Source organism: Notolepis coatsorum, assembly GCF_963971535.1.
Source record: "Notolepis coatsorum genome assembly, chromosome: 12".
NCBI lineage: Eukaryota > Metazoa > Chordata > Actinopteri > Aulopiformes > Paralepididae > Notolepis > Notolepis coatsorum.
The window spans coordinates 45,164,599-45,177,513 of NC_140176.1; the positions used below are offsets into that span (position 1 = coordinate 45,164,599).

The 12,915-nt window shown below is 44.6% G+C and overlaps 1 protein-coding gene across 1 annotated transcript in view; it reads right to left on the bottom strand.

Moving 5' to 3' along the window:
- The window catches only part of trpc1 (transient receptor potential cation channel, subfamily C, member 1), a gene marked incomplete at both ends in the record, with an annotated part of 85,350 nt that extends 73,002 nt beyond the window's left edge, over positions 1 to 12,348 (bottom strand). Inside the window, 4 exons of the mRNA XM_084326211.1 lie at positions 4,127 to 4,329; positions 6,529 to 6,630; positions 8,793 to 8,947; positions 12,180 to 12,348. Of these exons, the coding sequence (XP_084182337.1) occupies positions 4,127 to 4,329; positions 6,529 to 6,630; positions 8,793 to 8,947; positions 12,180 to 12,348 (629 nt within the window). The remainder of the gene's footprint in view (positions 1 to 4,126; positions 4,330 to 6,528; positions 6,631 to 8,792; positions 8,948 to 12,179) is intronic.
- Positions 12,349 to 12,915: the final 567 nt, after the last annotated feature.

The following is a 12,915-nucleotide window of genomic DNA, read 5'->3' on the forward strand; positions in this document are numbered from 1 at the left end:
AATAGCGAATATTTTCATGTTGAGCTATAGATTGTGGATGAATACGAACAGAAAGGTACACCATGCAAATGTTAATGCTTTATTTGTTTTAAATGAGACGATTTAGAAATGGGCAATGGGGAAATACATTGTGTTGGAACACGGAAAAACAGCAATGACGTAACCACTACACCTCCCTATAGGAAATGAGAAAGCAGCTAACTAGTTTTGACAGTTTTGAGAGGGGCCGGTAATTACTGAGGAGAGTGGGGTCTAAGCTGGGTTTTTTGAGGAGAGGTTGAACCACTGCTTGTTTGAGGCAGGATGGAATGGTATCAGTGGCCAGTGAGTTGTTGACAATAGCGAGGATGTGTGGACCCACGGATGTGTGGACCCAAGGTCAAAAACCTCCTTGTGGAGGGGGGCAGGGATTCCAGGGGGGTTGAAGCTAGCCTCAGTGAGGAGATGATCTCAGAGAGGGATGAGAGGGTAATGGGCTCAAAACTGGCGAGGGTGGATGAGCATCCCTGAGTAATGGCTAACTCCTGTGTGGGATGTGGGATATTTCTTTTGATGGTCTCCACTTTTTCTGAGAAAAATGACAGAAATTCCTCACACTTAGCGGGGGATGGATCCTGGACAGCGGTGGGAGGGGGGTGAATAACATAATAGTCCGGAATAGAACTCTGGGATTTTGTGTGTTGTTGGTAATTAGAGTAGCAAAGTATTTGTCTCTCTTGTCTTTTACCACTCTCTGGTAGGTCTTCTGACTCTCCCAGAGTTACAGTATCTCCAGTGAGACCTGCAGCCTGTCCTTCTTCCACCTGCATTCAGCCTGCCTCCAGACCCTCCTCTGGGCTCTGGTGGACTCGGTTAGCCAGGGGGAAGCCGTGGGCTTTGATTTCTTCAGGGTCATAGAAGCGATGGTGTCTAGAATAGACCGGCAGGTGGAGTTGAAGATGGTGGTGAGTTCTTCCGGGTCCGAAGACATCGTCTCGCCAGCTGTGTTTTGGGCAGCGGCGGAGAACGCGGAGGAGAACTTGGTGGCTGTCTGGGCACTGATGTAGCGAGAGATGAACAGGGCGTTGATTGTCAGTGGTGAGGGAGGGCAGAGATTAATTAAAGATCACAATCCATATGGGCCTTCGTAGTATCAACACCACTGATGGAGAGGCCAACAGAAAGGACGAGGTCTAGCGTATGTCCTCTTCTGTGAGTGGGGATGTAGTCTCTATATATACGACAGATAGAAGAGGACAAAACAAGGTAGGAATAATAAGGGGAAATAGCAGAGGACGGCAGAAATCATTGAGCGGTTGATATACATTCACCCTTTATCCACTGTTTATCCACTTTGTTTCTGCATTAAATCTCTGGGCCGTTCTGACATGCCATGTTGTTTTTATGATTGGTTTAGCTGCTGCGTGGGAGGCTACGCTGCCCTGCTGAAAGCACAATAACTCCAAGCCAATCGCTGTCCGACTGCTCCACGCTATCATCACAGACGAGGGACACATCTATTCATGCTTTACTCTCCCAATTACCCAGTTCTCTCTGTTTGATATCTCTGTCAGTGACCGCGGGTAGGTTCAGGAACACAGGTGGCTGGCGGTAAATCAAGCGGACGAGCATAGCAAAAAGGGAGACTCAGTTACCGATGCTATCAACTAAATTATGTCCTGTGCAGTCAGCCGGTCAAGTGTTTCAAAGGACCCTACCCTGTAAACAAGTTCCCTCTTTGACAGCGCAAATGATTCATAACTGTTTTCATGCTCCTTACATACCAGAGCGAGGATCAAAACAACCCTTCACATGCACCAGTCGTGACTGGAGGATCCAGAAAAGAGGGTTTTGAGATAGGTCAGTTTCTTAGGGGTAGAGGTTCTTAAACTGTTGGACCTAGTTTTGAAAAATGCCTTGGAACCTGGTCTCATTAAATCATGTTTCAGTCTTCACCCATATCCCATCTCACTTTTGATGGCCAGGTCATCCCCCTCTCCCCCTCAGTCACAAATCTGGGGGTTCGGTTTGACCCCCACCTGACCTTCAGCGACCACATAAAACACCTCTGCAAGACCTCATTCTATCACCTCAGAAATATTTCCAAACTCCGTCCCATTTTAACCCTGTCAGATGCAGAGAAGCGTGTGCATGCCTTTGTCTCCTTAAGACTGAACTACAGTAACGGACTCTTCATCGGGATTCCTGGCAAGAGCATCTGGAAGCTGCAATACATCCAGAACAGCGCTGCCAGGAACCTGATGAGAGTCTGTAACCATGAGCACATAACCCCCTCCACTCACTACATTGGCTCCCCGTCTCATCCCAGATCAATTACAAAATCCTGTTGCTCACCCATAACTGTATAAACGGACACGCACCTCTCTACATACAGGAACGAATCACTCCAAAATATTTATTATTATTATTATGATTATTATTATTATCATTATTATTAATAATGATAATAATAATAATAATAATCTGGATGTTGGGCGACTCTACTGAACAGGCAAGATGGCCTAGCCCTAGAGGTAAAGAGGCCGGACAGTAACCGAAAGGTTGCTGGTTCGATCCCCGCCACTGACAGGAGGGTGTATTCCAGCTGTGAACTAGTGACTGAAGGGTGACTGGTATCTACGGTGCCCACCATCCTGCCTAAGTGCCCTTGAGCAAGGCACTGAAACCCAAAACTGCTCCAGGGGGGCACTGCACTGTGGGTGGCCCTGCGCTCTGACCTCTCTGATGAAATGCATATGTGTGGTGGACTGTGTGTACGTGTCACTAGGAGTGATATGAGGACTGTGTGTACGTGTCACTAGGAGGGATATGAGAACTGTGTGTGTGTGTAACTAGGAGGGATATGAGAACTGTGTGTGTGTGTAACTAAGAGGGATATGATGACTGTGTGTATGTGTAACTAGGAGGTATAAGAGGGCCGTGTGTGTGTAACTAAGAGGGATATGATGACTGTGTGTATGTGTAACTAGGAGGTATAAGAGGGCCGTGTATGTGTAACTAGGAGGGATATGAGGACTGTGTGTATGTGTCACTAGGAGGGATATGAGAACTGTGTGTATGTGTAACTAGTAGGGCTGACCTTCGAAGCTTTTTTTGGCAATCGAAGCTTCGGGGCCGAGCTTCGATTTTAATTCGAAGCTTCGGAATATTTATTTTTTATTTAATTTAATTTATTTTTTATAATTTTTTTCTTTTTTTTTCTTATGTTGTGGGACTTGTACAGCACTTTGGTAAACTTTCTTGTTTTTAAATGTGCTCTATAAATAAAGTGGATTGGATTAATGAATTAAGTAGCCCCTTTCGTGACTGTTTCCAACAAGGTTTCACTCGGCTGTGTGATTTAATTCAAGGTGGATCGCTGTTGTCGTTTGAACAACTTCAGATTTCATGGGAACTACCAATCCCCCAAATCAAGAATGTTTAAGATGAATGAAGTAAGATTTTGATTATTTGAAATATGGCCTGTGTAGACTAAACTATGCACAGAATTTTGTCAGTCTACAAGGTCCGGATTCTACATGGTCCGGCAATGTAGACCTTGTAGACTCCACTACAGACCAATTATCAGTGAATGTTCATGCATTTTTAAGAAGGGCTACTTCCACAAAAAAACAAAGAACTCACCAAAACATCTCAGTAGCACCTTATCTAAATATTCTATTTCATATATGGAGATTCATATTTATTTATGTATTGCATGCATTTCTACATTTATTTCCTATTTTGTTTATTCATCCCAGTATCTTTCTTTCTTATGTGTGGAATTCTACAAGGCATGTAGGTGTATATGTGTTTGAGGATGATATCCTTCAAACAGGCAATAGTGATGATATAATTTGGGCAGTGCTGAGCTGGGTTACTTTCCTCCAGTGTATTTGTCCCCCGGCCCCACCCAATGGCCCCATGCACACACACACACACACAAATATATATATTTTTTTTACTTCGATTTTTTTTTTATGTTCGAAGCTTGTGCCATCGAACGAAGCTTCGAAGCTTCGAAGTATTTAAGACAGCCCTAGTAACTAGGAGGGATATGAGGACTGTGTGTATGTGTAACTAGGAGGGAAAGACTAATTGAAATTGCCTTGTGCACATTGACAATAAAACAATCTTCTTCTTGTACCTGGAGTGGCGGAGGCTGTCCTTCTTGTTCTTGGCGTTGCAGAGGGTGCACTCGCAGCCCACAGCATGAGGCCGAGGCAGAGAGATGTCCTGCTTCAGCAGCATGGTCAGGATCTCGTAGTTGTTCCTGTGGGCTGCCAGGATGACAGGGGCCACGTCCATGGTGGTTGAATACTCTGGGTTCTGGATGCGCTGCATCAGTTTCTGAACCAGACGAGGGACATGTGCACCGGTGAAACATCTGAAGCGTTTCACTTGAAAACCGACTTTGACATTGTTACAAAAAGGAGGTTACAGATCACATCTTTAAATTTTTTTGAGCCTTTCTCTCTTTCCTCCCATCCCCCAATTTAGTCGTTCCCTTCCTGGTTATTGGGCACATTGCCCTACTGTCGGTCTGGGGAGGGTGTAGACTACCACATGCCTCCTCCGATTCATGTGGAGTCGCCAGCCGCTACTTTTCACCTGACAGCGAAGAGTTTCACTGGGGGAACGTAACACGTGGGAGGTTCATGCTATCTCCCCCAGATCCAATAGGGGATATCTGCAGAGCCGCAAGCCCAACGTCTGGGCGGGGCTTCGTGGCTTGTACTCGGTTTGAGGCGGGGCTTCGTGGCTTGTACTCGGTTTGAGGCGGGACTTCGGGGCTTGTACTCGGTTTGACTGTGCATTCGGGCTTGTACTCGGTTTGACTGTGCAGTAGTCAGTTTGTGCTGTTTATTTTTACAAGCAGTGAGGGCTCGACAGCATTTGCATTTCTGTGTTCCGTGTTGCAGGTTAGGGTTAGGGTTAAGGTTAAGGTTAGGGTTAAGGTTAACACTTGATTACCACTGGTGAACATGGTAAAACGTGGTTAAATGCCAGCACCCACTTCAATGATAGCGTTGTGAACGCATAATCTCTGTCTTAAATTATGGCTATGTGTCTAATCTGCCCGTCGCTTATCAATGACTTGTTTGCAGTCAACATTGTCGAAACGGATTGTTTTTTAATCGATTCATTTCCGTTTTATAGCATTTTGAAAAGCCCTCGTTTTTCAGGAAAATATATAGATTCCGTGATAAACAGCATTTACTGGAATATTCTGGCATACACAAAAACGTTGTCATTTTTCGCCCTATTTACACACACACACACACACACACACACACACACACACACACACACACACACACACACACACACACACACACACACACACATATGGGACACGTTGATATATCTGTGAAAAAAGCTCTGATTACCCCAAGACTGGTAAAATAGATTCCTTACCTCAGATCAGATGTTATCCAAAAAGATTATTCCAATTCCTGATCGCCATTCCAAATATCGATCGCGTTTATTGATTCAGCGTTTGGTGCTGGAAATACATAATCCACGCTGTTCTGAGGGCCGGCGATCAACTTGGGTCTCCTCAGTTGGCTTGACGGAAAAGTAACTTGAGGAAACTGGCCCCCCCCCCCTTCATCAGTCTAAACTAATGAGGTGCAGTTACACAGGGAGAGACGATAGGGGGCGGTATCTTCCCAATTGAGCTCAGAGAGACTCTGCAACACTAGCGTGAGGCTCGATTGAATTCTAATCGCCAATAAAAAAAAATACGACAAACAAACGCTATATAGCGTTGCCGGCACTCAACTGGCGGCATGAACTAACGACAAAACGCGTCGCTGGCACTCAAAGTGTTAAGGTTAAGGTTAAGGTTAAGGTTATGGTTAAGGTTAAGGTTAAGGTTAAGGTTAGGGTTAAGGTTAGGGTTAGGGTTAAAAATAAACAGCACAAATTGACTACTTCCGGATTTTAAAGGAAACAAAACAAGGTACAAGCCACGACGCCCCGCCCACGCACAGTCAAACCGAGTACAACCCCCAAAGTCCTGCTTCAAACCGAGTACAAGCCACGAAGCCCCACCCAGACGTTGGGCTTGCGGCTCTGCAGATATACCCTACTCCCCAGATCCCCTCCCTAATGAACAGGCGCCCCAACCGAACCGAGTAGGAGTCGCTGTTTGCAATGACAAAGACTCATACCCCACCGGCTTCCCACCTGCGAACACTGCCAATTGTGTCCGTAGGGACGACTGAGCAGATCACATCTAATACCCCTCTTCACTGCTGACCTAAGTTAAAATGCCATATATTGATTTAAGACTTTAGCTTGCTACGTATTTCTCTGGGATTTGTTGCGCCAATGCCAACTGTTTTGGGACTGAGTGTGTTTACATTATTCAACTAAATTAATTGCTTAGGACTGTAAAAAGCCTCCTCGAACACATCCAAGGAACACTGTAGTTTTATAGAAATAATTAAAGTGCCTTTATTTTACGTGGCAGAATACATGATGGATGAGAGATTACTCTGGTGTTATTTTTAAGGCGGATAAGTGACAGAGAAGGAGACTGACGGCGATGGAGGGTTTGGAGGATCTTCTGGGCCGATGGTTGAGAAGGATGTCCACAGCTCCCACCACCTCCGAGTCTATCGCCACCAGCAGCGCATCTGTCGCCTATGCAAAAAACAAACAAACAAGTAAACAAACAAACAAACAGGGCAGTTAACATTAGAAGAGATATCAGATTAAATGTAAAGATGGCATCACACACACCACACACATAAATGGACTGCATTTATATAACACTTTTATCCAAAGCGCTTTACAACCTATGCCTCACATTCACCCATTCACTCACACATTCACACACCGACAGCAGAGGCGACCATGCAAGGTGCCAACCTGCTCATCGGGAATAGTTAGGGGGTTAAGTGTCTTGCTCAAAGACACATCGTCGCGCTGCTGGGAGGAGCCGGAATCTAACCGCGAACCTTCTGATCACCAGACGACCACTTTACCTCCTGAGCCACTGTCACCCCACTGTCACCCACACATCACCAGGAAGCGGATGTAATCAATTGACAAGTGAAAGAGCCAATAGACGGTTTCAACTTGACAACAAAAACAACGGACTACATGATTTCCTGTCAGCTATTGATATTAGCTGGTACTGTAGCTAGAACAGTAAGAAGAGGATGTGTCAGTGGCATCATAGAAAGGTTTGAAAATGGCATTGTCTCCTAGTGCTGAATAACCTCTGTGACCCATCCTCCTCTTATAATTCTAGGATATTAGCAAACACTGCAACAGGAAATAAACGTGGGTCCGAGCTGTCCCTTAGCAATGCAATTCCACTGAAACGTAGATACAATAGATAACAGATAGAATCAGACTAAATGCAAAAATGGAATCACACAACGCGCATTCCACGCGTCACCAGGGAACTGATCCATGAACAAGGAAAAGAGTGACGTCATTTCGCATGCCAGTGATAGGCCCTTTTCACAGCTCACATTTTGATTTGTCGTAGATGGGTACACACAGGTGTAACCTTAGATGTAGAGTATTGAATAGATCGTTTATTATTCTATATATTGTATATTGTTACCTCCAAGGAGGTTATGTTTTCACCCCGGTTGTCTGTCTGTCTGTCTGTCTGTCTGTCTGTCTGTCTGTCTGTCTGTCTGTCTGTCTGTCTGTCTGTCTGTCTGTCTGTCTGTCTCTTTGCGACCAAGCATACCTCAAAAATAATTGCCATACAATTTGCTGTGAACATTCATGACCCCTAATGGAAGAAACCTAAGAGATTTAGGCTAACCCTTGACCTTTACTGAATGAACCGATTCGTAGCTTATGCCACGAAAAGTTGCGCACCAATTTCTAGCTTTTCTGTGACTTTGTGGTTATGTTACGTAACGCTAGGGTTAGGGTTAGGTTAACGTTATGGTTAAGGTTAAGGTTATGTTATGGTTATGTTTATGTTTAGGTTAATGTTAATGTTAAGGTTAGGTTTAACGTTATGGTTAGGATAAGGTTAGGGTTATGGTTATGTTGCAGTTAGTTACACAATTTCCAACTAAAAGTAGTAACCCTAACCCTAGCACCACCATCAGACAAAACATAACATTTTCATATAAAAACACACCATATAAATTGAAAAGGTACTGTGTTCTCCAAACCCATGTGGGCAGAGTTTGGGTGTATGCAGAGCGTGGCCTCGTTATGTAGGAGATAAAGACCATCGGGGATGTTTGGTCTTGGGCTCCAGCCCCTACACACCTGCTCCCCTCTTTAAAAAGCCTGCTCCAGTTTAGCCCTTGGCCACGGATGAGTAACGACGGTATCAATATGTATTATTTATAGGGATGTTCGATATTGGCTTTTTTACCGATATCCGATATACCGATATTGTCCAACTCTTAATTTCCGATACCAACCGATACCGATATATGCCCCCCCCCCCCCCCCCCCCCCCCCCAAAATGTAATAATTTCAGGTAAATAACATTACATATGTCTTGTCGTGGAATTAACACAACATTATGCATAAATAAAGGTTAAATAAATGTAAAACATTTTTTTTTTTTTTGAAAACCGATACCGATAATTTTCGATATTACATTTTAATGCCAATATCGGCCAATAATATCGGTAGGCCGATAATATCGGACATTCAGATAGGTTGTAAACAATGGCAATACAGGCAACTCTCATTTCCGTCATCTACCCGGTAGAATTTTACTCACCTATGACAGGTCAAAACATGATGTGAAAAGGGCCAGTTGTGTGTCTGTGTGTGTATGTTTGAGTGAGTGTCTGTCTGTGTGTGTAAAGTACCTGGCAGCCATGCTCCAGTAGAAGCTGGAGGATGTCCAGGTTCGCGTTCTCGATGGAGATGGTGACGGCGTCGCGGCCCAACACGTCCACACAGTTGAGGTTGAGTTCGCCGTGACGCTTCTCATCCAGCAGCTTCTTCACCATGTAGTAGTCACCTGGACCCAGGGACCAAGTGCACACGCTACTGTCACGCAGCGTTAATACTACACAACTCCCCTGGTATTTACATCACTGCAAAGACAGGCCTTTCTAACCCTCTCGGATGTGCAACCGCTGACATGTGAGATAGAATTATGAGAACAGAACATTAGATTAGATTCAAATGTATTGTCATTATACAGCACAAGTACAGTATGTGGTGTGGGAGTGGCAGCCACACCTGATCTGGGTCAAGATAATCAGACCTGGTTTCAGCAGCCACACCTGATCTGGGTCAAGATAATCAGACCTGGTTTCAGCAGCCACACCTGATCTGGGTCAAGATAATCAGACCTGGTTTCAGCAGCCACACCTGCTCTGGGTCAAGATAATCAGACCTGGTTTCAGCAGCCACACCTGCTCTGGGTCAAGATAATCAGACCTGGTTTCAGCAGCCACACATCTGCTATAGGTGTCAAGATAATCAGACCTGGTTTCAGCAGCCACACTCTGGGTCAAGATAATCAGACCTGGTTTCAGCAGCCACACTGCTCTGGGTCAAGATAATCAGACCTGGTTTCAGCAGCCACACCTGCTCTGGGTCAAGCTAATCAGACCTGGGAGCAGATGGTGGCTGGTCACCTGTTTCACATTGAATTAATCAGTGTAGCACAGGTTAAATCAGCTGTCCTCACACACACACTGAGGAAAGCCTTTGCCATGACATCATCACATCTGCTCCTGGTTGCGTCTATGCTTTTACCAACGCGTTCGTGTTTCTGGGTTCCCGTTTTTGCGCTCTGATTGGCCATGCACGTTTCTGGTCATGTGACATGTGCGCCCAATAGCGTGACGAGCTGTGTCTTTGCCCATTTCCGCGTCGAACAGCCTGCAAACTACCTGGCGTTCTATCGTCACGCTCTAAGACAAACTCTAACCTTAACCAACTTCGAAAGAGTGCCTAAGCTTAACCGTGGAAATAACTTGCCGTCACGCGATTGGGCGCACATGTCACATGACCAGAAACATGCGTGGCCAATCAGAGCGCAAAACGGGAACCCGGAAACACGAACGCGTTTGTAAAAGCAATCAGGCGTCCTGGTTTGTTACATCTTGCCACTCTCTCCAATAAACCGGTCTGTATTCTATTCACCATCATCGCCTGTGTCTCTGTGTCAGAGAGCCCTGTAAAAGCCAGGCAGAGCGTGAGGCAGAGTCTACTATGACACAGTGCAATGAAAAGAAGTTAGGCATCCAACCAGAGTGCAAATGTTTGATAGGGAGGGGGGTTATAATCTGAGGGGAGAACTCAATTTAAAAGTTCTAAATGTACGCACTACCATGAGAAGACACTGCATCTCAATATGTGGAGTGAAACTGTGGAACAGTCTAAATGTGGTGCTAAAGCAATGTCCAAACATGAGACAATTCAAACTGATGTATAAGGAAATGATGTTCACGAGGTACAGGGATGAGGAAGGGACTTGATATTCACGAGTGTTTACATTTTTATTTGATTTCTTTCATGTTTTACATATATAGTTTTAGTTTTTTTTGTTTTGCATATATATATATATATATATATATATATATATATATATATATATATATATATATATATATTTTTTTTTTTTTTTTTTTTTTTATGTTTTAAAATAGTACACTCATTTGAGTAGTGGAAAAGGGGTAGGATTAAATAAGTGTATACTTCTTCCTACTCCTTTTCGAACATGTAGATTGAGTTGTGTTTTGCTTTTGTTATTGTTTGTTTGTATTCATTGCATGTTCGAAATAAAGATTTCAAATAAAAAAAAATCAATCAAACTGTAAAGTGCAATAGTAATATACAGTGTACAGGTGATTAAACTGGGTATAATATATATATAAATGAGTACTACTGAGTAATAGTGCTAATAAGATGTATGTACAGAGTTGCAGTATTGATATGTACAGTGATACAGGTATAAAGACACTATGGTAGTACTGTCGTACTGGTCAGCAGCATAGCTAGTAAGAGTAGGTAAGGGATATGTACAGATATAGATATAACCAGTAGAGTAGGTAAGGGATATGTACAGATATAGATATAGTAACTAGTTAGAGTAGGTAAGGGATATGTACAGATATCTAAATAGTATCTACATTCGAATAACAATGTAACAATGGCCACTGAAAGCTATATGGGGTTCTATAAATCCGAGATCGAATCCGAGAGAACATTCCATAACATTCCAAAAGTTACAGAATGGGCACATGAACACGGCTACAGACACGTAAACACAAACACAGGCTACTCTTTCTCTCTCCTCCTGTAACCTCTCTCTCCCAGCCATGTGTAACAATAACATCTCCCTCAAAGGACAAAGTCAGACAACTGAGCCAGAGTGACTTTACTGTATATGGTCAGGACACTGACACACACACACACACACACACACACACACACACACACACACACACACACACACACACACACATAAACTCTCCCCCCGGCCCCTGCTCAGTGTCCCGCTGCTCAATTAAACTTCTACTCCCACTATAGGGATACAGTACAAACACTATCATTTAGTTTCTGAGTGACTTGGGTTTATAAACATAGCAGAAACACTGCCCTGGATTTTCAGTTTGTTGCTATTTCCTTGTCCGAAGTAGGTGACACAAACCTTTTTGGAAGAGCACATGCTCCACTAAATATAACTTAACCCTGTGGCCAAACTCCCAGAGAGAGAGAGAGAGAGAGAGAGAGAGAGAGAGAGAGAGAGAGAGAGAGAGAGAGAGAGAGAGAGAGATGAGAGAGGAGAGAGAGAGAGAGAGGGAGAGGGGGAGAGAGAGAGAGAGAGAGCGAGAGAGAGAGAGAGAGAGAGATGGAGAGGGAGAGAGAGGAGAGAGAGAGAGAGAGAGAGAGAGAGAGAGAGAGAGAGAGAGAGAGAGAGAGAGCGCGAATGCAGCTGTTGAGGCATTCACTGGTCCTCTTCTTGGCTTGCTCCAATTTTGCCCGCTGAAAATCTAGCACACCAGCACAATAGTTCGACTGTCCATGTTCCATCATGTAGAACATGCCTACAACAAAAAGGGTATCACGTGACCTAGGTGGACGCATCTGCTAATGGTTCGCCTGATCCTGATGAGTCTCTCAGAGTCATAACCCTCGATAACAACAGTAGGACAACAACTACACGCATCAAAACACACCGCCAACCGAGAACGGACAGTGGTTAGGGGGGGTAATTAAAAATAACAATTACTAACCTTTCTCACAGGCCAGCAAGAAAAGCTTCTCGTCCAACGTGGTCTCCTCCTTCACCTCTCTCACATCCTTCAAGGCCAGACATGCATCTGGAGAAGACGTGTCCGTGCTGCCCTGGTAGAGAGCTGCCATTACGACGGAGAGCGAGTACGGCAGAACACTGATGTGCATCCCACAAGAAACAAGCGACCATTTACACAAGAAAGCCCGTCATATGGGGGATGGAATATGGAAACCCGTTTAAAAAGAAAATCTGTTTCTCGCAGCAGCTTACGTCGTCCGCGTTATAGGAGACAAAAACCAATGTCAAGAAGTCTGTTATTGAAGTCGCATCTCCGCGGTCCGTGCTTTTTTCTTTTACTCGTCTATAACGGGTTATATAGAGGATCTTCTGTTCTTCTCTCTATAACCGCGTTCTATTCTTCGGGTTTAATAGACACGCCCGCGTTGAGGGAGCGCGAGAAGGCCATCTCCTTCGATCTGTTTACGTGCACCATTTTCTCGCATCGCAAGCTCTCGAGAGTCATCTGGTCCCTGATGCTGCTGCTGAGTAGTCCACTGCGCATGTGCCGACTCCAGCTGCTCGCTCATCATCCCGCACCACGCGCGCAACAGCCATAGAACGCAACAGCCCGGTTGTTCACAATTACATAAGACGGGCTATTTGTATCTCTGCCTCGGTGGTATGTGCGCAGCAGGCACGTGCACACATAGAGGCCAAGGGGTGCTTGAGCACCT